This window comes from Myotis myotis, unplaced genomic scaffold, assembly GCF_014108235.1.
Source record: "Myotis myotis isolate mMyoMyo1 unplaced genomic scaffold, mMyoMyo1.p scaffold_m19_p_5, whole genome shotgun sequence".
NCBI classification, from domain to species: Eukaryota; Metazoa; Chordata; class Mammalia; order Chiroptera; family Vespertilionidae; genus Myotis; species Myotis myotis.
In genome coordinates, this window is record NW_023416357.1 from 106472634 (window position 1) to 106497803 (window position 25170).

At 51.8% G+C, this 25170-nt stretch overlaps 1 protein-coding gene across 3 annotated transcripts in view; it reads right to left on the minus strand.

Annotated features, from left to right (window-relative positions):
- Positions 1 to 612: 612 nt before the first annotated feature.
- Positions 613 to 25170, minus strand: part of LCMT1 (leucine carboxyl methyltransferase 1) — a 42461-nt gene continuing 17903 nt past the window's right edge. For 2 of the 3 annotated variants that reach the window (XM_036309808.1, XM_036309805.1), the window contains 6 exons: positions 19754 to 19830; positions 17838 to 17899; positions 16072 to 16174; positions 12848 to 12968; positions 2804 to 2901; positions 613 to 880 (listed from right to left, as the gene is read on the minus strand). In XM_036309808.1, coding sequence (XP_036165701.1) covers positions 628 to 880; positions 2804 to 2901; positions 12848 to 12968; positions 16072 to 16174; positions 17838 to 17899; positions 19754 to 19830 — 714 coding nt within the window. In that variant the 3' untranslated portion in view covers positions 613 to 627. Of the gene's footprint in view, positions 881 to 2803; positions 2902 to 7400; positions 7493 to 8239; positions 8342 to 12847; positions 12969 to 16071; positions 16175 to 17837; positions 17900 to 19753; positions 19831 to 25170 lie in introns of all 3 variants that reach the window. The other variant, XM_036309807.1, reaches the window with a different exon arrangement.

Here is a 25170-nt window from a genome sequence, read left to right on the forward strand (position 1 = left end):
GCCCCCGTTTCCCATGGCTGCTGGGACAAATGACACTCACCTGGTGGCTTCAGACAAGCTCTACCAGTCGGAAGTGTGAAATCAGTTTCCCTGGGCTCCAGTCGGGGTGCTGGCAAAGCTGGCTACTTCTGGGGGTGCTGAGGGACGCCTTGTGCTCTTTAAGCAGCGAGTGACCACCTATAGTCCTCGCTTTTGCACCAAGGTGTCACTGCAGGCCTTGCGTGGGCACCACGCCCCCTCTGACTCTGACTTCCCGCCACCCCCTCTAAGGACCCCAGGGTTATGTTGGGCCCACCCCCAACTCCTGGTAACCTGCCTCCTCCACATCCTTAGTCACACCTGCAAATAAGGTAACGGACAGAGGGATGGGATCAGGAGGACATTATAGGGGCCCTCGCTCAGCCTCCATGATAACAAGGGGGGAGGGGAGGACCACAGGCTAGTCTGGTGGGGCAGACGCAGGAGCCGAGGGGAGCCTGGGACCCGGTGGCCCACGGTCAAGATACAAGGTGCCATGTCGGCTGCTGCAAGCAAGTGCACATGGAGTAAACGCTGAGGACGGAGGGCACGAGCTGTGTCTGACCCAGGCAGTCGGCCAGGCCCAGGTCAGACGCAGGACGCCAGGGTTCAGCTCATGCGGGGACACAGCCCACCCAGGGGAGCGAAGGACCAGCACACAGGCATTGGCAGCTGAGGTTTATTTAACAGGTAGGCTGACCGGAGCAGGAAGTGCAGCGGCAGCCCTAGGAAGCGATGTCTGGAAGGTGGGATACACGGAGACGAGGCCTGGACAGCACTCTGGGCCCCACATGTCAGCTCCAGGAAGGTCGGCGGCTGCAGCTTCTGCACTGACCAGGTTAGCAAGTGATCTCCGTCAGGCCTGAGGGAAACACAGAGATGCAAAGGCTCCCGCAGAAGAGATGACTCGGAGGTGGGAGTGACCTGGCCCCGCCCCGGGACACCCCCCCCCCCCCCCCCCCCCCCCCGCACAGGCCCCTGACACTGCAGCTCCATCCTGCTCCCTCAGACGGGCTGGCACAGGGACATGCGCCCACACGGGGCCGGGCTCGTGGGCAGTTTAAAGGGCTAGGAAAGCCCCATAACTGTGCAAGCATGTCAAACTTCGGCCGGCGGGCCACATGCCTCATTAACAAATGCAGACACGGCTCTTCACCACACACACACACACACACACACACACACACACACGTACCGGCATCATGGCAGTCGGGCGAGGTGGGGACAAAGGAAGCCCCATCATAACAATGTTCACCACAGTCACGCTAAAATCTAAAGTCCACTGGAAGTGCCACACACAACCAGCATTTCCAAAGTTGGGAAAGTTAAGTAAATTCGGACATAGCCCCGTGACAGGATTTCCTGAAGCCGTTACAGTTACACTCACTGAGTTTGTAATAGCAAGGGGAATGCTTGTGTTATAACACTGAGTTGAAAAGATCAGCAATCAAAGCTACACAGCCTGTAAGTTCAACTCTGCCAGCAGCACAAGAGCTGAAAAAGCAGAGGAGAAAGGTCACTCGAGGTGCTCAGTGGCGGGCACCCACGTGGTAATTTCCTTCATCACACTTATCAGCTTTCAAAGGCTCTACTAAAAATTACACTGCATTTAAAATTGGGAGGGGAATACCGATATAAAAACCCCACTAAGGGATCCTATATAATAAAAGGCTGATATGCAAATAGACCAAACAGCTGAACGACAGGTCGCTATGACATGCACTGACCACAGGGGGCAGACGCTTAATGCAGGAGCTGCCCCCCTGGTGGTCCGTGCACTCCCACAGGGGGAGCACCACTCAGCCAGAAGCCAGGCTCACAGCTGGCGAGTGCAGCAGCGGTGGCGGGAGCCTCTCCTGCCTCTGAGGCAATGCTAAGGACCCCTCCAGGGATGTTCGACTGCTGGCCTAGGCCCGCTCCCCCTGGGCCGGCAGTCGGACATCCCCTGAGGGGTCCCAGACTGCGAGAGGGCGCAGGCTGGGCTGAAGAGACCCCCCACCCCTCAAGTGCACAAATGTCATGTACCAGGCCTCTAGTTTTAAATAAAAAAACAAATAGAAAAAGGCATTGTGGGCTGAGCTGCACAGCTGAGTAAATTTATAAAGCAGTGGGGAGACAGGCCCAGGGCAATGATTAACCGCCTCGTGCCAGCCTGCAGTTTCTCATGGGGTCAGAGCCGGCCTTGGTCATGTTCTCCCACTGCATCAGCTGCCTGACTAGGAACTGCCCCTCCCTGGGACACATCTGTAGGAAGCCTGCGGGGCAGTTACCACGTTCAAGGCCTGAGCTGGGATCTAAAGCACTCTCCACAGGCTGCAGGTGCCCCGAGGAAGAAGGGCCACGTGGGAAGCTGTGAGGAGAAACTGGACCAAGGCCCTGGTGCCCGGAGCACCAGGGGAGCCCTGCTCGGCCGGCAGGGCAGCGTCACCCGCAGTGGGTGAGAGACACCGGTCCGTGTTTACCACCCAGGAGACCTGGCTATAAGCTGATGAAAAGACAGACCCTGGTCGCTTTGATTAAGATCACTATTGCTTTAAACGCAAGGTCTTCCGCCTCCCTGCGGCGATCCTGCGCACACCTGCACGGGGTGGCTGGCTGGTTTGGTGCGGGCTCTCCCTGACACCCCTCCCACTTCTGTGTGTGGGACACGGGACATCATGGCCAATCCCGAGACGGTCACGGGCACAGGCACGGGCGCTAGTGCCCTTTGCACTCAAAGCTCAGATGTCGTACGTTCCTTGCAGATTAAAAGGTCCCCACTTTGGGGCAAGGACAGTGACGGTACCTAGCTCGCTGCCCCCGCGGGTGGCCCAGCACAGGCAGTAGTGGCACATGAGCTGCTCCAGGAGCTCCAACTCGTCCAGAAACTCCAGGGCCTCGATTCTGCAGAGTCAACGCAGAACAGACGGTGAGCATGGTTAACAGCGAGGACCAGGCGCTCAGGACACAGACCGCGTGAGAGCCTACAAGGAGCAGCTACGGAGCGCTTCCACGGTAACTTATTTTTATTAAAAAGAAGGAAAAGCACCATAAGCAAAATCAAAAGACAACCTAGAAAAAATATTTGCAACATAAATAACCAAGGTAGATTCCCTTGCTGCATAAAGAGCTGTTGTACTTCAATACGAAAAACTTCAAAAGTTCATTTAAAAGACGGATGGGGTGGGGGAAGGATGAAAAGGTGAAGGGGATAGAGGCACACACTTTCACTTAAATGGGTTACAGCCCTGGCTGGTGACTCAGATGGTTAGAGCCTTGTCCCGTATACCAAAAGGTGGTGGGTTCAAGTCTGGTCAGGGCACATACCCAGGTTGCAGGTTCAACTCCCGGTGGGCACAGGAGGCAACTGATTAATGTTGCTCTCTCACATTCATGTTTCTCTCTCACTTCGATGTTTCTCCCTCTTCTCTTTCCTTTGACTTCTCTCCATCCTCCCCTCCTTTCCTCTAAATATCAATAAAAGTTTGTCCTGGCCGTGTTGCTCTGTGGTTAGAGTGTCAGCCAGCACACCCAAGGGTCACAAGTTCAATTCCTAGCCAAGGGCATGTACTTGGATTACAGGTTTGATCCCTGGCCCCGGTCAGGGCACATGCAGGAGGCAACCAATCAATGTGTCTCTTTCACATCGAAGTTTATCTCTCTCTCTCCCCATCCCTCCCTCCCTTCCACTCTCTCTAAAAAGCAATGGGAAAAAATATCCTTGGGTGAGAATTAACAAAAATAAAAATAAGAATAAAATAATATCAATAAAAGTTTAAAATAAATAAGTTACAGAATGTAATGCACAGCATAGCGAAAACAGTCATGTATATACATGTTGAATCGCTATGTTGTCATCTGAAATTTTAATGCTATATGTCAACTATACAGTGGGGCCTTGACACGAGTTTAATTCGTTCCATGACGGAGCTCGTAACTCAAATTACTCGTATGTCAAATCAAAAAGTGAACGAGTCAGACACGTGATGCTGGGCTGATGTTGTGGCTTTCACTGTGGTGTTCGCTGCACCAACTAGCGGTGGGGCATCTGAAGCTGGCTCATAACCCGAATTTTACCTCGCAACTCAAAGCAAAAAATCGGCCGAGAGACAGCTTGTATCTCGAAAAACTCGTTAGTCAGGACACTCGTAAGTCAAGGTCCCACTGTACTTTAATTTTTAAAAGACAAGTCCACTAGAAAAGAAAAACAAGAGGTTTTCAATTTCACTTTTGAGAAAAGAAATGTAGATTTAAATACTTGACACCTTCCTACCCCTCAGACTGACGAGGATCACAAGGCCAGCATGCCGTGGGGAGGACTGGGGAGGCGCCGTCCTGCTGGGACAGCGGCACCCGTCAGCTCGCAGCGGGATGCCCTACCCTGCACCTGCTCCGGGCCGCGTCCCAGAGCGCTCACCGAAGCTTCCGGCCGCCACGCCGGGACAGCAAAGACCCTGACCTAGAGACGCTGGCGGGTCCAGCATGCACGGACGCCTGCAGCCTGCAGGACAGCCTCTGGGACGCAGCACGGCCTTTAGACCGCAGGCGGCTCAGGCGGTAAGGTGCGTGGTTTACTGCCTCTACACAGAGAGGCGCTGTGCTCATACGTGCACAGAGCAGACCATCTTGGAAACCACAGAAAACACCGCCAGAAGGTAGTGGCGAGCAGTGAGTAGGGTGAGGGCTTTTGTTTTTGTTCGTTTCTTTTTCTTAATCATGTTTGTATGATTTTTTTCAAAACAGCATTTTAAATGTAAACTTTTTGAAGGTATGCACACATTGAAACATGCACAAATATATGCAATGGGGTTTTTTAATATTTTCGGCCATATGCACACGGGGGGGGGGGTGGAATTCAGGCATTTCCAAAAAGTATGAAAAAAATAAAACATGACCCATATTCCTACTATTCACAATAGCCAACAGCAGCACTGGGCATTGGCTTTTGCCCAAGCTGTGTGTGGGGGTGGGGGAGGGAGGTGTGATGTGCACATTTGTGCACATTTCGCGTTTCTGTTCGTGTGTGTGTGTGTGTGTGTGTGTGTGTGTGTGTTCCTGCCTCGGTATTCAGGCCTAAGGGTCACATCTGAAGTGAGAATGTTTATCCATAAAGGACTTCGGTTGCTTCCTGACTGATGTTCCCAACGACTCAGAAGACATTCAAGGCAGGCGTCCTAATACCAAGTTCCAGAAGAAACCAGCACCCTACCAAGGCGGTGACCTCCAAGCTCGGCTGCGAACGCCACACGCAGGCTCGTCTCTGCCGGTTCGGGCCAGCTATTCCTCTTGTGCTTAGAAAGGGCGTAGCACACACTGCGCAGGCAGCACCGGCTCGGCGAACGGGCCTGCCTCGGGCTTTTCATGCGCAGTGCCCTCCAAAACCCTTGGCGAATGTGGACACCAACGACATGGCGTTCAGAGTGGGGAGGACCGTGCCCAGGGCAGACACACCAGAGCTGTCCCCCCTCACCCCCCTCTGTTGGGACGCGTGTCTGCAAAGGCCTTGGCGACATGAGACGGGCTGCCCCGGAGCCGCTGCCCGTTGGCCCAGGCGGTGAGGCTCCTCCCCGGGCTCCCAGGAGAGCCGCGAGCCCCGTGCCGTCACAGGTGCCAGACCAGGGCTCTTCACAACAGTCCCGCTGACATGAAGCCAGTGGAGACCAGCCCGTGGGGACGGAAAACTAGAACCCAGGAGGCATCGGCCGGATCCCGTGGAGACAGCACTTCAAGGATCTGACGTGCAGATTGGGAAACAAGTCGGGCTTCCCACAGTTAAGAAGGGCTGTGGAGAGGCAAGACCAAGTATTTTCTCAGTATCTTGCAAGAGACCAACTCTACCTGTGGGTCCCCAAAGGCAGGAGGAAGCACAGAGCGGGAGCACAGAATGACAGACACCGAGCACGCTGGCGCCCACCCTGGCCAGCGGTGAGCGTGGCCGCGTGTCCCGCAGTGGTGTCTTTTAATTATGTTTTTATTGTGTTGGGTTTTTTTTTAGAGAGAGAAGGGAGAGGAAAAGAGAGAGAGAAACAAAACAAAACACAGGACACCACCATCCACCCACACGTCCACACACCACAGGAGCGATACACCCCCTGGCCACAGGGACCGCACTGCTGTGACAGGTAAAGATAAATATAACCTATTGTTAGCTTTGTTAGAAAGCAAGGTGGTTTATAGACACACGTGTAATGTGAATCTACCGATTAAAAAACACTAATCTGCCAGTAAGCACTTCTCTTTATAGGTGAAGAGAAAGGGGGCGCCCGCTTGTGAGCGGCCCTCAGAGGGCGTGGGTGAGAGAAGGGGGGCACCTGCTTGTGAGCAGCCCTCAGAGGGCGTGGGTGAGAGAAAGGGGGCACCTGCTTGTGAGCAGCCCTCAGAGGGCGTGGGTGAGAGAAAGGGGGCACCTGCTTGTGAGCGGCCCTCAGAGGGTGTGGGTGAGAGAAAGGGGGCACCTGCTTGTGAGCAGCCCTCAGAGGGTGTGGGTGAGAGAAAGGGGGCACCTGCTTGTGAGCGGCCCTCAGAGGGCGTGGGTGAGAGAAAGGGGGCACCTGCTTGTGAGCAGCCCTCAGAGGGCATGGGTGAGAGAAAGGGGGCACCCGCTTGTGAGCAGCCCTCAGAGGGCGTGGGTGAGAGAAAGGGGGCGCCCGCTTGTGAATGGCTCTCAGGGGGCGTGGGTGAGAGAAAGGGGGCGCCCGCTTGTGAATGGCTCTCAGGGGGCGTGGGTGAGAGAAAGGGGGCACCCACTTGTGAATGGCTCTCAGGGGGCGTGGGTGAGAGAAAGGGGGCACCCACTTGTGAATGGCTCTCAGGGGGCGTGGGTGAGAGAAAGGGGGCGCCCGCTTGTGAATGGCTCTCAGGGGGCGTGGGTGAGAGAAAGCGGGCGCCCGCTTGTGAATGGCTCTCAGGGGGCGTGGGTGAGAGAAAGCGGGCGCCCGCTTGTGAATGGCTCTCAGGGGGCGTGGGTGAGAGAAAGCGGGCGCCCGCTTGTGAATGGCTCTCAGGGGGCGTGGGTGAGAGAAAGCGGGCGCCCGCTTGTGAATGGCTCTCTGGAGGCCTGGGTGCAGAAAGCACGACTTTAAACCTCAGCTGCTTTACACGCTTGGAAACTGTTTTAGAACCAGCGTGTATTTGTTACAATGAGAGGGAAAGCCCATTTAAAAACCTGTGAGAGCCCTTTCCTCCCACTCCAACCACGAGGATCACCCAGTGTCCACCCGGAGGCAGCCCTGGGAGCTCTGCAGGAGTCACCGCTTCAGGTGGATGAAGGTCACCTGTTTGGGCGCAAACCCCATCTCGGCTAAGAGCTGCTGCGTTCCGTCAGGCGGAGTGTTTCGTGTGAATCAGGAGGGCAACGTGATTCACGAGGAGTCTACGTGAGAGGACAGGACGGGGTGCCGTACCTGCTGACTTCGGCCCGAGGTAGCCTGCTGTACAATTCCATCATGTTCACGGCCGACGCCGTTTCCCACCCGTTCGACAGGAACCGCTCCCTCTGAGCCGTGCGAGGAGAACGGAGAGAATGAAGAGCCACAGGAATAGTCGTGAATGCGGGCGTCTCTAAGCACTGAGAATTCCTTACATGCCTCCTCCTTCAAAAGCCCATCCCGGCCCCTACCGTCTTCCTTCTTTTTATTTCCCAATGTTCTACACTGAACATGCAGTACCTATTTAAATGAGGGCAGAGTGGGAGGTATCTCTTCAGCAAAAAAAAAAAAAAAAAAATTAAAAAAAGATTCAAATGCACCAACTCTGAACATTTTAAAAAATAACTGCGGAAAACTGAACATGAACTGGATGTTAGATGCTACAAAGGAGTTACTGCCAATTTGTAAGCTGTAATCATGGCATCATCATTCCTATTGGTCTACTGGAGATTTATACTGAGTATTTAGGCAGGAAATGATATACTATCTGGGATTTGCCTTAAAACAGTCCAGTACCACCACCAATAAAAGTTTGGAGGGAATGAGCAGTATTTACAGAATATTAATTATTGAAGCTGGCTGATGGGACATGGCTGTTGGTTTTACTATTCCCTCTACTTTTCCGTTGTTTGAAAAATGCATAATAAAAAGGTAAATAATAGGGTCTAGGAAATATGCACTTGATACCAACATGGGAAGCAGGGTTGGACTGCACTAGCGTGAGAACCGGTGTCCGCACGAGCCTGGCCCGCAGGCGGGCGCTCCTCCTGCGAGGCCGGCCAAGGGTGTGAGAGGACGCCCGCCTCTGCTCTGACCTGGGACTCTAAGGACTTGCAGGGCTCCACCCCCGCCAGGTCACACTGTCGTCTCCGCAGGTTTTCGATCATGATCTGCCCAAACCGGTCATCCATGTTCACCTGGGGAGGGAAGAGCAGCCAGGCATCGCCATTAGGGTGTTCTCTCACACACGCAAATACAACAGCACCCTACTTCTCACAGTGAGGACTGAGGTCTGGGGGTACCCAGTGCAGGCCACGCAGTCTGCGCAGCGCTGATGGGGGCATGAACCAGCGGCCCCTGGAGGCAGCTGTACCCTCCCTCCCCCACCCCGCTCCCCCCAAGAACCCGCCCGGGCCCAGCTTCTCCTGCAGGTGCACCTGCCCATGTGCACGGAGGTGCAAGGGCGTCCGCTGCAGCGCTGCAGACCGGGGAGCCGAAGAGCTAAACGCATCACCCGGGCGCAGTAAATTCTGCATGTTCTACACGATGGAATACCACAGAGCCGGGGAAGCAGGAAAGACACACACACCCACTACGGAATGATCTCTAAGCTCTAAGAACTCCTGAAAAAAAAGGTCCAGGGCAGCAGTTCTCAACCTGTGGGCCACGACCCCTTTAGCAGCTGAACGACCCTTTCACAGGGGTCGCCTAAGACCATCCTGCATATCAGATATTTACATGACGATTCATAACAGTAGCAACATTATAGTTATGAAGTAGCAACAAAAGTAATTTTATGGTTGGGTCACAACATGAGGAACTGTATTTAAAGGGCCAGAAGGTTGAGAACCACTGGTCCAGGGGAATGTCTACTGTATTCTCCCATCTGCATTTAAGAAGAAAAAAAAAATCTCTACATTTGCATATGCATAGAAAAATTCTGGAATCTGGCAAAGTGGCTTCCCAGGTGAGAGGGCTGAGGTTGGGGGTAAGAGAGACTTACATTCCTTGTCTGCCCTTCTGTACTATTTGATATTTTTCTATTCTGGATATAGTGTTACTTTTGGATAAAAAAAAAAAAAAAAAAAACTTGTGTGAAACACTCTAATTAAGGCCTAGCTGGTTTGGCTCAGTGGATACAGCGTCGGCCTGCGGACCAAAGGGCATGTACCTCGATTGCAGGCTCCTCCCTGGCTCGGGCCCTGACCAGGGCATATATGGGAGGCAACCAATCGATATGTTTCTCTCACACTGATATTTCTCTCTGTCTTTCCCTCCCTCTTCCACTCTCTAAAAATCAATGGAAAAATATTCTCAGGTGAGGATTTAAAAAAGCCACACACAACACTGTCTATTGTACTACAGGCACTTAAAATGTTAAAAAGTTAATTTTTTAAAAAAGTTAAAAAAATAATTAAAGCTCTGACCGGTTTGGCTCAGTGGATAGAGCGTCGGCCTGCGACTCAAGGGTCCCGGGTTCAATTCCAGTCAAGGGCATGTGCCTTGGTTGCGGGCACATCCCCTGTGGGGAGTGTGCAGGAGGCAGCTGATCGATGTTTCTCTCTCATTGATGTTTCTGGCTCTCTATCGCTCTCCCTTCCTCTCTGTAAAAAATCAATAAAATATATATATATATTTAAAAAAAAATAATAATAATAATAATTAAATTCTGTCTGTGCACAAACGCCACAGCACACCATCTATTACGGCATATATACACTGTGACGTTGTCATATACAAAGTGGCAAAGATTCACCGTAACAGGTCAGGTGGCCAGGGTTTTCTCCTGTGCTGCATGTGTATGGCTTACGTGGCACTAGGCGTCGGATGGCACACTGTTCATCGGGAGGGAGGGCGTCTGTCACACACACACCCTCGCTGCGCTGCCCGAGTGTGAGTCCCGGCCCGACACCTGACCGCCGGGAGACTCTGACCGAGCTGCCTACCCGCTGTGCTTCAGTCCCCTCACCTATAAAACCACGAGGACAGGACCTACCCTGTGGGTTGCTGTGATTAAATAGGTTAACACGTGTGAAACTCACAGCATAGCATTCGCTATTATTATCATTATTGTAGTTGCCATCGTCCACGTGGTTTTGTCATTTTAAACTAGTTAGGAACTAATGTAAGGCATGTGAGCATTAATACACGTGAGGATGCAGGTGATTTGTATTTGTGATAAAATTACTGAGTTAAGCTGTGGGGGGATCTGAACCGGTTTGGGGACAGTGTGGACAACGTATTGGGCACTGGCCCATTCCCAGGCCTGCTCCAAAGTGACAGGGTCTCTGGCCTAAAATCGCTGAACACCGCCCCCCCCGCCCCCTCGGTGCTGTTGGATAGAGGAGCACAACAGTGAAGCCAGGCGAACGAAGCAGCAGACAGCCGAGATGTGGGGAGCACAGGGAGAGCGGCTCCATTTTCCCCAGGAGTGGCATCCTGCACGCAGCAGGCTCCCGGAATTATTCACAGCAGAAGAGAGACCGAGGAGGCCAGCTGCACTGCGCCCACTCGCCAGGACTGAAGGCCGAGTCTGAGGACCGCCCGCGGTCACAGAGGGAGGAGGAAATCAACCCACCAGGACCCACCTACACAGGAGCCGGGACTGGGTGGGCGGACGAGGAGCCCAGGTCTAGCCCTGGTCTGCCCATAATCACGCGACCGTGGGCAAGGCCTGCACTGCTCTCATCTGCCATAAATATAAAATAAAATATGATAGAAAACAAAGTCAATACAACTAACAAAACTACAATAAACAGTGACATCAGCACGCATGGCCTCGGTGCTTTCCATGTGCATCTCATGAACGCCCACAAACCCGAGGTGGCATCTTCTCTCTTTATGAACAGAGAGCAGGGCTCAGAGCGGGCCACTACCCGCCAGCACTGCCTTCACAGCCAGGGGCTGCTGTCAACAACACCATGAAGCCGGACGTTATCATCCTCGTTTTCAGATGAGGACACAGGCACAGAGAGGTGACGTACCGCGTCCTGGTCACACAGCTACGCAGCCTACCTCCAGAGCACGGATTCCCAATGCCGCGCAGTTCTGCCTCAGGTCTCACAGCCGATAAGACCCAGGGCCAGCTTTGGACCCCAGCTGGACAATCCCAAAGCTCTGGAACAACCCAGTCAGCAAACCCGCAGCCAGAGGGCCAGACTCGGTGAATTTAGAAATTAGGAAATTTTACGTTAAAATCCTGCATTTCTGCCCGGCTGGCATGGCTCACTGGTTGAGGGTCAATCTATGATCCAGGAGGTCACAGTGTAATTCCTGGTCTGGGCACATACCCAGGTTGTGGGCTCGATCCCCAGTAGGGGGTGTGCAGGAAGCAGCCGATCAATGATTCTCTCTCATCATTGATGTTTCTATCTCTTTCTCTCTCCCTTCCTCTCTGAAATCAACACAAATACATTTTTAAAAAACCCTGTGCCACCAATTCCAGCATGTCATAATTTCAAGAGTTTCATCAAAAGGTTGATGAGACTTGGGGACCAAACAGGGTTGAGTCACACATGTAGTCACCTGTTGGGAATGGCTAAAGGCATTTCCCCAAACCTGAATAGGAAACTGATTGTGGCTGCCAGACAGTTAAAGGGCATCTTAATCACATGTTATTGCCTCCTACTGGCCAAACACCTGAACAGCGGTAGGCTAATTCCCCCATTCTGACAATGGACTCTGTACCAAATCCTGACCCTTTGAAGTGTATATCTCTGCCTCGCCTCAGGACAAGTTGTGTTAATAAAAAGCATGGGGTCCTGGGGACGAGGAGAGAAGCTAAGACTTTAGACTTAAGATCTTAGAACTTAGCTCCTTTAGCTAAGCTCCTCTGACCCCCAATGCCTTTCAAAATTATATTTTGTTTCCGGACTCTGTTAGTCTCTGGATTCCTATGTCATCTACGCACAGCCCCTTCTCCAGATTCCTGAGCCCTTCTTGATGCTGGGACAAGAACCCCAGCAACCCTGCTTTCTAACTTCTGAAAAGCAACTGGAGGCTCACAGGCCTCACAGGCTGGGACTGCGGAGGCCGCTCTCATGAGCGGGAGCAGGATGGCTGGGCCCCTTAGTCCCCACCCTCCACAGCACTCTCATCTGCCAACTTCCTCCCCTTGCACCCCGTGCCCACCTCTGAGGGCAATAAGTTTGCCACCCCTACAGGGCAGCAACCAAAACTCCCTCCATCCAGGGCTCCAACTCGATAGGATAGTAAATACAGTGATCAAATAGGAACTCAAGAACCTTCCAAAAGGGCCAATACAGCAGTTCCAAAAAACTCGGGCTAAAAGTTCACAGGAGGTCAAGGGCTCCGGAGCAGCGGGCCTGCGAGCAATGACTAATAAAGGAGATGCTAGCCCAGTGATGTTGAACCTTTTGAGCTCGGCGTGTCAGCATTTTGAAAAACCCTAACTTAACTCTGGTGCTGTGTCACATATAGAAATTTTTTGATATTTGCAACCATAGTAAAACAAAGATTTATATTTTTGATATTTATTTTATATATTTAAATGCCATTTAACAAAGAAAAAGCAACCAAAAAAATGAGTTCGCGTGTCACCGCTGACACGCGTGTCATAGGTTTGCCATCACTGCGTTAGCCGGAGGCAGAAGGAAAAGAAAGAGCAGAAGCAGGTCCGGTGCTCCGAGGCAGAGCCACCCTGGCTCCGGGGCAGGACGCGGATTTCTCGTGCTTCCTCTTACCTGTTCGTAGCTGATGAACATGGCGGTCTCAAAACTGTTGGCTGCCCACTTGATTAGGTTTGCAGACTGCTCCGGAGTCATGTAGACCAGCACACACTCGGTCACCAGGAGTGTCGGCAACCTTGGGAGAAAAGAGCAGGCACGTGTTCACCGGCTGGCACTCTGGCTGGGCACGTGCCGCAGTGCTGGCAGGGCAGTCACAGCCAGGGCCCCAGCAGCACTCTGCAAGCACATGACCACGCTGCACAGCCCAGGTGGCACCGCCACGTCCGAGACATACTGCACACAGGTGAGCCCGAGCGTGGTGTGTCTGGCTTGTGAGAATGAGTTGAATGGCTGCGGACTCTCCCCGCACTGCCCCCCCCCCCCCCCCCCCCCGCGGCAGCAATACCAAACTGCAGGTTCCGCCATGAAGAGGAGGAGGGCATTTCCTCCCCCGAGTCTGGGTCAGTCTGCAGCATGCTTCGGCCAATGAACAAGGAGCAAACAAGAAGCCTGACAATCCCTTGCACACGGGCACTTGCTCTCTTGCTGCACTCGGCAACCTAAAACCACTGTGCGAGTGAATCCAAGCTCGCGGGCCGTAGCAGGGGAGGTCCCTAGGTGAATGAGGCAGCCCAGTGACAGGGAGTCAGCCCCAGCGACCTGCCTGTGCGCACATGTGTGTGCGCGCGCACACACACACACACACACACACACACATGCATGTGACCCCAAAGGATATTAGCTAAGCCTGGTCTCCTGGCAGAAGAACCACCCAGCTAGGCCCAGCCCAAACTGTCAACTCAGAATCCTGAGCAACTAGACAGTGAGCTGTTTGAAACCTCTGCGTTTGGAAGGATTTGTCACACATGAAGAGCTGGCTGATAGATGCAGAAATACTGGCATTCGTTTAACGGAATCTAGTTTTTTATATAAGCTACACCACGAAGAATTGAAAACAGCGTGATCAGTTGTGGGAACCCTAATCAGAACACGCCGGATGTGCCATACGCCTGTGCAAAGGCAATGACCCGGCAGTTTACTGTACGCACTGCGCAGGCGTGCCTTCCTATGACCCAAAGACTGACGTCACTATTTGGCGAGAAGCCTCTTTTGTCTGAGTTGGTAGAAAGATTGTCACTGACCAGCCGGTGCGCGGCTGCTTGGTGGGGCTACTTTGCAGATCTGTTTTGCCTGGTGGCTCCTTGTTAGCAACGGCTACTTGGTCTGCAATAAAGTCTCTCCTATACGCCTACGACTGCTCATACTGTCTTCCAATACCGGCGTCCATGGGGGACAGCCCCTGGCAGAGGAGGAGCTGTGCTCCGACATCAGTCCCCAAGAAAGTACGTTATAATTGGTATCCATTCTCACTAACCGGACACAAGTACTGAATGAATTAGGAAAAACAATAAACTGCTAGGGAAATATCTAAAAGCCTTCATTTCGGAAAGGGAACACTGACTCAAAGAGAATTTTAAGCAAACAGAGCAAACCCCACTCCTATTCACCAACAGGAGCAGTCAGACGGAACCCAGCGTGAGAGTCCTCAGTGTGGACGGGCTGCGGGCTTCCCAGGGCTGGCTTCCATGCCCACTGCCGACCTTCACTCACTAACCTGCCCAGGGAACTAGTCGTGTCCTTGAACTTCAGCACTCACCTCTGCCAGGGAGCACACTACATCTTGCAATCTGTGCAGCACATAAACGTTCCCCAGAGGGAATAAAGGACAGGTGGGTCTGTACCTCCTAATGACAGCCTGGCGGACGATTCCAGGCAAAATAGGCCAACAAAAACTTCCAGACGTAGCCCCGACAGCCATCACCGCATAAGTGAAAGATGTGTTGGGAAGACCAAGCTTTGACTCCCTAACTCCCCCCGCTCAGTCGCCGGCAGGCCACCTGGATGTGCACCTGTTCTTACTCCTCTCGCCCTCTCAGAAGAGCGGGGACCGTCCTTCCCCTGAAGGACGTTAGCCTCGGGCCAAGCTCTGCGGCCCCTTTCCTCTCCAGCAGTGATCCCCTCCTTGCTACTTTATTTCATCATTTGCCATTGATTTTTGCCTTCAGTTTCTTTTTTTTGTGGCTCTTCCACAAAATACCGACTTCTGCACATGGGCCACAAAGTTTCAATCACACTGTACGTGCGCGCCCGCACGTGGTATTTTGTGGAAGAGCCACACTCAAGGGGCCAAAGAGCCGCATGTGGCTTGTGAGCCGCAGTTTGCCAACCACTGATACAGGTTATTCATCCATTCCCCTCCTGATGGATATTTAAGTTGTGTTCAGTTTTCTGCTACTAAAAACACTGCCTATGCCCTGGCTGATTTGGCTCAGTGGTTAGAGTGCCAGCCCTCGGATCAAAGGGTTGTGGGTTCGATTCCCGGTCAAGGACAAGTACCTCAGTTGTAGGCTCGATCTCTGGCCGCCCCATCAGGGTGTGAACTGGAGGCAACCAATTGATGTGTCTCTCTCACATCGATGTTTCTCTCTCTCTGCCCTCTCTCAGTCCCCTCTCTTCCACTCTAAAAAAAAATCAATGGAAAAAATATCCTGGGTTGAGGATTAAAAAAAAATAATAAATAAAAACGGTGACTGCAATGAACACCCACCTGTGCATACGTGCAGGGGACACAGCTGGAGGTGGAGCTGCTGGGGCACAGGGTGCACACCTGTGCGATCTCACCAGGTGTCTCCGACCTTCCTCCCCCCAGCCTACTGAGCTCACATCCACTGGTGCTCTGACCCATTCCTTTTACCCCGTCACCTTGCCAACACTTAATACTGGCTTTTACATTTTTGCCAACTTGATGGAAGCAAAATGGAATTTCATCTGATTACTACTGTGGTTCCCTACCCTTGTCCTACGATGTTCTTTATTTTCTTCTCTGAGCTGCCTTGTCGTTTTTTTCTGCCCATTTGTCTACGGGACTTTTTTTTACAGTAGCTGTTTTTTATATATTCTGGAAGCTAATCCTTTCTTTGTGTGTTGCAGCTGTATGCTTCTATGCACACAATTACCTTCTACCAAGCTTTATGTTACACAACAGTATTTTACAAAAGCAATACAGGTTATTCTGATGTGAAACAGACTCGAGAAACAGTGCTCCTAACAAGTTCAGAAAATCACTCAAGGTAGGGATAAACCGAAACGGGGCCTGGGTATCCCGTTGCACTGCCAACTGGCCTTATCTCACGTTAGCATGGGACCACACACGTGTAAGAGGTTAAAAAAAATCTCACTGTGTGTTCATGTTACATTTCTTTAGTTTCTCTTCCAGTGTGGCTAAATCTCGAAGATCTGCTCCAATAAGGGCGTATCTCTTCGAATCCAACATGTGTCCATCTGCAAATACAAGAGAAGACCATTTCAACAGAAATAAATGAAGAAGAGGCTGTTAATTCCAATGGACAGGGCTTCCTCAAAATTAGTTATTGTTTTTCTCTATTATAAAAGTACATGCTCATTATTTTAAAAAATCAGATAAGAGGAGAGTGAAAACTAACTGATTATTACATTTCCCAAAACAGCTATTAGTGTTTTGGTGTATAACGTTCCAGCTTTTTTTCCTATGTGCTTAAACTCACAGACACAACACAAACTCTCCCTCCCTCTCTCTCCCTCTCTCTCTCTCTACACACACACACACACACACACACACACACACACACACACACACAGAAAATGGGGCCACTCCATATGTTTTGAAAAATGCTTTTCCTGCTTCACGCTGCTTTCATGGCGTTCTGCTGAGTGGATAAAACAGCTGACTGAGCCAATCCCGCCCGAGCAGACGTGGCATTCCCAGGTGGTCTCTGCCGTGGGCACTGCAATGAGCACCCCTGTGCATGCGTCAGGAAGCACTGCCTCATGACCTCTTTAAAGTGCAGAGGAACCTGTGCTGTGATACACACACAGGGATGCTCACCACAGGGCCTAAGACAGAGCTGGTGCTCAGGGCACACACCTGCACCGAGTAGCAAATACGTCCTAGAGACCCAATGCACGCCGTGCCCACTGGCGACCCTGCACCCTAGTCCTCAAAGCTGCTAAGAAATTGGATCTCCATTATCCCGACCGCCAAAAGGAAGCGATAATTATGTGGCATGCTAGAGGCACTAATTACCACTACGCTGGCAGTCATACTACAACATATAACCGTATCGAATTAACAGGCACACCCTGCATTACACAGTGCTGATGTCCAACAGATTTCAATTTAGAAAAGTAGGTTATACGTGAGGAGGGCAACAAGTAAACCTGCTTCACACTGGTAGTGACGGCAGGCTGCTCTCTAAGTGCTGTGCCAGTTTGTAAGATATTACCTTTGACAGAAAATAGTTCAATCCCCGGCTCTGGTCAGGGCACGGGCAGGAGGCAGCCAATTGATGTGTTTCTTTCACATCCAAGTTTCTCTCTCTCTCTCTTTCATCCTCCCTCTCCCTCTCTCTAAAAACCAATGGAAAAAATATCCTCAGGTGAGGATTAACCAAAAAAATGATAAAATAAAATAAAACTGGAGGGGAATGCTTGAGTGCTGGGGCCCAGGAGGTGACAGTGGGTGAGGCACGTCAGGCCGAAGACAGCAGAGGGGGCAGGAGCGCCACTCACCCATTTCAAGCACTTCCCTGCAGGAGTGAGGGTGCAGTTGCCAGATCTGCTCTTTCCAAGGAAAGCAGGAAATCAGGTTTTCATTAAAAACCTCCTATTTTCAAAACGTTGGCAACTAATTTAAATATTTTTTAAAGATTTAAGATTAGGGGTCTATGGACATCTAATAAGTCACAAATAGCTGTTTTAAAATCCTTCCGGGTAACTGTGAAGGAAGTGTACATGGATCAGAAGTAGACACTGTGTGACATCATGTGCACAGGTGCGCACACACACACATGCACACACACATGCGCCTGCACACACATGCACACACACACCATCTTTAAAAAGGAAAGGGGGAATCAAGCAACAACGCCGATGTGGTCCATACAGCACCACCAGGGGGGATACTTGCCGCCTTGAAGTGTGTCCTCTGAATGTAATTCTAAAATGGGCTTTGACAGGTGGGGCCTGGACCTACGGAAGGTGGGAAAGAGAAAGAGGAGTCAGGCGGCTTATCTGCTGCACAAATGCAGACACCACTGAAAAGCAGCAAATGTGATGGCTGCTGCGGTGGGGACTCTGTTCAAGTCCCTCCGACCCGAGGCACCCAGGGCCGTGGTCGGCAAACTGCGGCTCGAGAGCTACATGCGGCTCTTTGCCCCCTTGAGTGTGGCTCCTCCTAAGCCTTAGGAGTACCCTAATTAAGTTAATAACAATGTACCTACCTATATCGTTTAAGTTTAAAAAATTTGGCTCTCAAAAGAAATTTCAATCATTGTACTGTTGATATTTGGCTCTGTTGACTAATGAGTTTGCCGACCCCTGACCTAGGGGAACTCCAGGGACACGCGTCTCGGTTAGGTCAGCTGAGCATCACACTCAGATCCGAGGCCAACCACAAACTGAGCGAGACAGGCTGCAGCAACTCCCCGGCGTCGCAGTGCGGGTCTCGCCATCGCCAGCTGTCCGCCTCTTCTCAAACAGAACCCTAAAGATGCCCACTATTTCTCACAGGTAACTCCAATAATTCACGTACTCAGACCTAAAGTTCAGGAACATTTATGTGATAACGCCCCCAATCAAGACTATGAAAAAAATCAGAGTGCCAAGCTGCCGGTATCCCAGGCAGCACGCACAGACGCATGCCTTTCCGCTCGGAGAGCGCCGCTGGCCCGCATCGAGCCTCCTCACTCCTACTCAGAGCTCGACCAAGCTTCGTCGTCCTCAGAGCATCAGAATTGCCACAGTCGTCCGAAAAGCACATTACATGTAAAACATTCTTTTCTATTTGGGAAGGGTAAAAATCTTATTTTCATTGGCTAAAGAAGAAAAACCAAAGTTTGAAAAGTATTTCCAGTTTGTGAGGATTAGGCATTTCTAAAGGACAAGCTTAAGCTTTCATGCTTATTAAATTTTGTAAATATAAGAATCAGGATTTTGTTTCAGTGGCTGATTTAAACAGGAGGGAGGAAGCCTGGGTTAACACTATTAAGAAACCCTGACCTTGGGCTTGAAGTCAAGGTTTAAATCTTAGCTCGACCCCTTGCTAGCTGGGTGGTCTTGGGCAAATTAACCAAATTTCTTTGAGCCTCAGTTTTCCCATCTGTAAAAGGAGCTAACAGCACTTAACTCATGAGTCTGCTCTGAGGACTGGATGAGACAACCAAAGTTGGTGCCAGGCAACGACAAGCTCTCAGCCAAGATCAGCAAACTCTCTGAAACCTGGAATGGCCCCACAATAGCTCATATATAATCACTGGTTAACTTCATTGGTCTCCATTCATTCATTCAAAAAATATTTACTGCACGTCTACTCTGAACTAGTACCTCTCTATGCCCTGGGAATAAAGAAGCAAACAAAATGCACATGAAAAATCACACTGCCGAAACCGGTTTGGCTCAGTGGATAGAGCGTCGGCCTGCGGACTGAGGGGTCCCGGGTTCGATTCCGGTCAAGGGCATGTGCCAGGGTTGCGGACACATCCCCAGTGGGAGATGTGCAGGAGGCAGCTGATGGATGTTTCTCGCTCATCGATGTTTCTGGCTCTCTATCTCTCGCCCTTTCTGTCTGTAAAAAATCAATCAAATATATTTTAAAAAAAAAATCACACTACTCTCCCTCGAGAGCTGCATCAGTGGGCAGTGTCCCAGGAGAGGGTGTGTTGCATTTCGAAGACTGCACGGCATGCTGGAATGAGGGTCCCAGGGCAAGAATGGAGGCGGGAGGTGGGCAAAGGAAAGCCGTGCACAAAACGAGGTCCCGGCAACCCACACGCTACCCACTGAGGCTGGCTCTGAATTCCCTCTTCAGGCGAAAACCACACTTACCTGATGCTGTGCACCTTTCTCGTGACTATGAGTGGGAAGTCGACTTCAAAATATTTATCTGGGAGAAGATCTTGATCCTGAGGAAAAAACACACAGAAATCTTGAGAATGACGTATTCACGCCTACATTGACTGTCATCTCCACGGAGCAAGTGTGAGGTCCCAAAGAGCAACGTGGTGCCGAGGATTTTAAACCAGGGGAACGATACGGTCAGAAATGCAGTTCCCAAGTTATTCCGGCTCCGCATGAAGAATGGATGGAGGGAAACGTTAGGAGGCCACTGAGGTCGTCCAGGTAAGAAGTAATGGGGCCCTGACCAGTTTGGCTCAATGGATAGAGCGTCGGCCTGCAGACTCAAGGGTCCCAGGTTCAATTCCGGTCAAGGGCATATACCTTGTTTGCAGGCACATCCCCTGTGGGGAGTGTGCAGGAGGCAGCTGATCGATGTTTCTCTCTCATTGATGTTTCTAACTCTCTGTCCCTCTCCCTTCCTCTCTGTAAAAAATCAATAAAATATATTTTTAAAAAAAAGTAATGGGGAACCTAAACTGGGGGAGTGGCCGCTGGGGTGGAGGTGGGAGGTAAGAGGTACTTTGGAAGTAGGACATGACAGTATTTTTCAAAAAGCAGTTGGGGACCTAACAGGTCAGGTAATCAATGTATGCAGCGGGTCTGACCAGCAGTTTGGGGATGAAATAGAATAAAATAGCAAGCATCAGAAAAAAAGAAAAAAGCATGTGACGAGGGCTAGTGCTATTTTGCAACAGGTTTGCTTTTTCTGCGAGAGGAGAATGGTGGGAGATAAAGTGCAGGCACTAGAGCCGGGCGCGGGTTCAAACCCAGCTCACCACTTGTTTGCTGTGAGGCCTTGGGAACGGCACTCTACTCCCTGGGCGAAAAGCAGAGAAATGACAGCACCTTCTGGGGTTGAGAGGACTAATGAGGAAATAAATACAGTAGACACTCAGAACAGGGCCTGCCTCATAAGCACCACCTGTGTGCCTTTATCATTAAAGACGCAGGTACACAAACGCGGGTCCTGGCGTGGGGCTACATTTATTTTATACTGTGGGTCGCAGTGAAAAAGCCTGAAACACACACACACACACACACACACACACACACACGGCCTGCTTCCCTTTCCCGCGTTTGCTAGCTTGGCTGAGACCTTCTCGAACGCCTCCTCTCCCTGTGGGCGGTCACCGCCTGCACAGGCGGTGACCGCACCCCCGGTGACTCTCCAGGCCCCGTCATGCTGCAGCGGCGCTTCACTTCTCTGAGACCCAGCAGGACACAAGGCGCCCACGCCTGGCCCACCTGCCCAGCGTCTCCCTCTGGAGACACTTCAACCCCTCGTGCCCCCTGCACTGTAGTCCAGAAAAACAGAACTACGTATTGTAAAAGAGACAAAGAAGAAGAAGGAAAAGGAAGCCGCTGGCTTGCAGATCCTGGTGGCAGCTGGTGCAGGATGGGAGGAAGGACAAGGCCGGCACCCTTGCTTCTGGCTTGAGCAATTGGGCAGTGACCTGAGACAGAGAACAGTACAGCGGGCAGCAGACAGGCCCCTGGGGCTGCACAACAGGGGCAGAATCATGAGCAGGGGACCCCAAAAGCGAGCATCAGAATTGTGGGGTCCACATGGAGAATGGTCCTCAGTTAAAATCTCAGGGGATCTGGTCTGGGGGAAGAGGGGTAGAGAGGAAGAGGAGGCAGAAAGAGAGAGAAAGACAAAGAAACAGAAAAGAACAGATTTTACCCTTCAACACACAGTACCAAACCAAACGATCACTCAAATTTCTACTACACCCTACCAAACTGTGTCTCCCGTACCTGCCTACCAGGTGCAAGTCCTTCCTGGATGCAACCTATAGCACCCGGTGCCGTGTTAACTGCCTCAGCGGAGCGCCCGTGTCACTACAGCCGCATCTCGGACCAGCCTGGCCCGGCACGAGGCATCTGGCACTAGGCAGCAGCCAACACGCACGCCTGCCACACCCGCTCTGCAGGAGCCTGCTTGCCCCGCACACACGTGCAGACCACGGCGGCTCCCTCATGTAGACGCCTAATGACCTCTCTCCATATACTTTCCACCCAGTACGTGCCTGAGGCGGACAGATGGGTGTTCGTACGTGAAGAAGGCTGTGAAGCAGAACAGGCGTGGACTGCTCTCACCCACTGTGCTCAGGAAGTCACAGCGTTGCCCAGGTCCTTGAAAACGCTATTTATAAGGAAATCAATGGAAACTACTTTTTTTGTAAGTTTTGTAAGGTTCATAAAACCCTTAAATTAATCTAGCAGTTGTTCCCCTAGCTCCGTGGTCAGCAAACCGCGGCTTGCGAGCCACATGCGGCTCTTTGGCCCCTTGAGTGTGGCTCTTCCACAAAATACCACGTGCGGGCGCGCACGTACAGTGCGATTGAAACTTTGTGGCCCATGCGCAGAAGTCGCTATTTTGTGGAAGAACCACACTCAAGGGGCCAAAGAGCCTCATGTGGCTCGCAAGCCATGGTTTGCGAGCCGCAGTTTGCCGACCACTGCCCTAGCTGGTTTGTAGTGATATTGTGGTGATGGGTAGAATGTGATTTTAGTAAAAAAAAACAAAATGAAAGATTCTTATCAAATGTTACATTGCAAAAAAAAGGAATAAAAAGGAGGAAAAACAAAAAGAAAAGAAAACTTCCATTTTCTGGGTGTACAAAGACCATGAAGACCTATCCCAGTGCGTGGGTGGGTTCTGTGGTAGTTAACTTGGTGTGTAGTGTGTTTTCTCAGTGTAGGAAATTGGCTTGCCACATCTAACTAGTCCATGGCGCCCACGGCGCTCTGACCTGCAGCTCCCATTTTTTCTTTCACCGTAGTATGAAGTGTCTTATCCTTTTCTGTGAATTCCAATTTGCCTTAACTCTTTCGATGCTGTAACTGTTTCTGTAAGAGTTAGTTCAAGCTAATGAAGCAGAACTCTGACCAGACGAGCGGGTCTATCATGCCTTGTGAAACAGCAGCACAGGCTTTTAAGAGGCAGTCCATAAAGTTGCTGAAATTTTGCCCTTTTAAAAAAGAGAGAGGGAGGATATGCATGAAGGTGGCCCAGAGTCATCTTCTACAGGACTTGTTTCTTTTTATTTCTTTTCTTTTTTTTGTTAATTTTTCCATTGATTTTTAGAGATGGTGGGAGGGAGGGAGGCGGGAGAGAGAGAAACATGGACGTGCGAGAGACACATCCACTGAGCCAAATCGGCTAGGGCAGGACCTGTTCCTTTTTGAAGAGCTGCCCATGCACTCGCTCACGTGATCTGGTAAGATCCTGAATAGAGGTCGCTGCGGAAGGAAGCTTCTAACACACACGCCTAGCACGCTCACAAAACAGACACCATCTCTCTCACTTTCATGGCTATGGCAAGTGAGGCTGCAACTTTCTTTCTTTTTTAAGATTCAAATCTTTTTTTAAAATATATTTTTATTGATTTCAGAGAGGAAGGGAGAGGGAGAGAGAGACAGAAACATCAATGATGAAAGAGACATGTCGATTGTTTGCCTCCTGCATGCCCCCCAACCAGGGGCCAGGGATCGAGTCTGCAACTGAGGTACATGCCCTTGACCGGAATCGAACCCAGGACTCTTCAGTCCACAGGCCAATGCTCTATCCACTGGGCCAAACCGGCCAGAGCGAGGCTGCAACTTTTTATTCTGTGAATCTCTGACACGCCACTCTAAGTAGCTCGCACGTCACAGGGCAGGGGGACACCCGACTCCACGTGTAACTCCCAGAGGGCAGCCAGGAGCAGCCAGGAACCACTCAACTCAAAGGGGACCCGGTAGGGCCGACCACTTCACAAGCTGCCAAGATCGGCACTGACCCTGCGTACCTGACCCTCCGACTGGGCAGGAATGGTGTTCCAGGGACACCAGGGAACTCGGGCCGGGAGGTTTCATGCGCCCTTATTCTTCCTTCGGGATGATGCTGGGCCTTCCCCTGCCTATTCTTGCCCGCTGCCTGAAGACAGAGCCTGGGCCCAAGAGCCCACAGCCGAGCTCACACAGTAGGACGGCAGAAAGCCTGTGACTCCAGCCACGCCTCTGCGGGCACAGCCGGGGGCCATGCAGGTGGAAGTTGCATGAGACAGCGAGACCAGTGGACGCGGTTTCCCTGCCCTTTCAGAGAAGCGCATATGTTTCTCCAAAACAGGGATTAGCAAACTTTCTGCAAAGAGCCAGACAGTACGTTAGTCTCTGCAGGCCCCATGGCGTCTTGACTACTCGACTCGGCGGTCGCTGTGCTAAGGCACCATAGAGAAGATGCGCCCACCTGGGAGGGCTGCTGCCGATAAGCCCGAGTCACAAGCAGGCAGCCCGTGCGGCCTGGGCTCTAAGAGCGCAAACAAGCATAATTCTGTTCTTGGCAAAAAGAGGAACTTTCCATTTTTTAAAAACTCCTTAGAGCAACAAAAACACCTCCACAGAAGACGTTCAGACGCTGTGCCATTCTCCTTCCTCACTGCTGACGGGCAACCTCGTTCCCGGCAGGAGCACAGGAGCCTCGGTGTACTCGCTCAGAAACGCAACCTCGGGTTTATTTATTATTCACCCACCCGCCAGACAGGAAACGTACGACCACAAGAAACCACACCCACGTCCAGTGTCAGGCCGAGGAGGGATTCTCCAGAGGCCCCTGTCCACACCGCACTCTCTCCACTGCACTCTGTCCAGTGCTCGCACCACGTTAGGGTCCCTGTGACCTGTCCACACCGCACTCTCTCCACTGCACTCTGTCCAGTGCTCGCACCACGTTAGGGTCCCTGTGTTAGAGGCCCCTGTCCACACCGCACTCTCTCCACTGCAGTCTGTCCAGTGCTCGCACCACGTTAGGGTCCCTGTGTTAGAGGCCCCTGTCCACACCGCACTCTCTCCACTGCAGTCTGTCCAGTGCTCGCACCACGTTAGGGTCCCTGTGCTAGAGGCCCCTGTCCACACCGCACTCTCTCCACTGCACTCTGTCCAGTGCTCGCACCACGTTAGGGTCCCTGTGTTAGAGGCCCCTGTCCACACCGCACTCTCTCCACTGCACTCTGTCCAGTGCTCGCACCACGTTAGGGTCCCTGTGTTAGAGGCCCCTGTCCACACCGCACTCTCTCCACTGCAGTCTGTCCAGTGCTCGCACCACGTTAGGGTCCCTGTGCTAGAGGCCCCTGTCCACACCGCACTCTCTCCACTGCACTCTGTCCAGTGCTCGCACCACGTTAGGGTCCCTGTGCTAGAGGCCCCTGTCCACACCGCACTCTCTCCACTGCACTCTGTCCAGTGCTCGCACCACGTTAGGGTCCCTGTGTTAGAGGCCCCTGTCCACACCGCACTCTCTCCACTGCACTCTGTCCAGTGCTCGCACCACGTTAGGGTCCCTGTGTTAGAGGCCCCTGTCC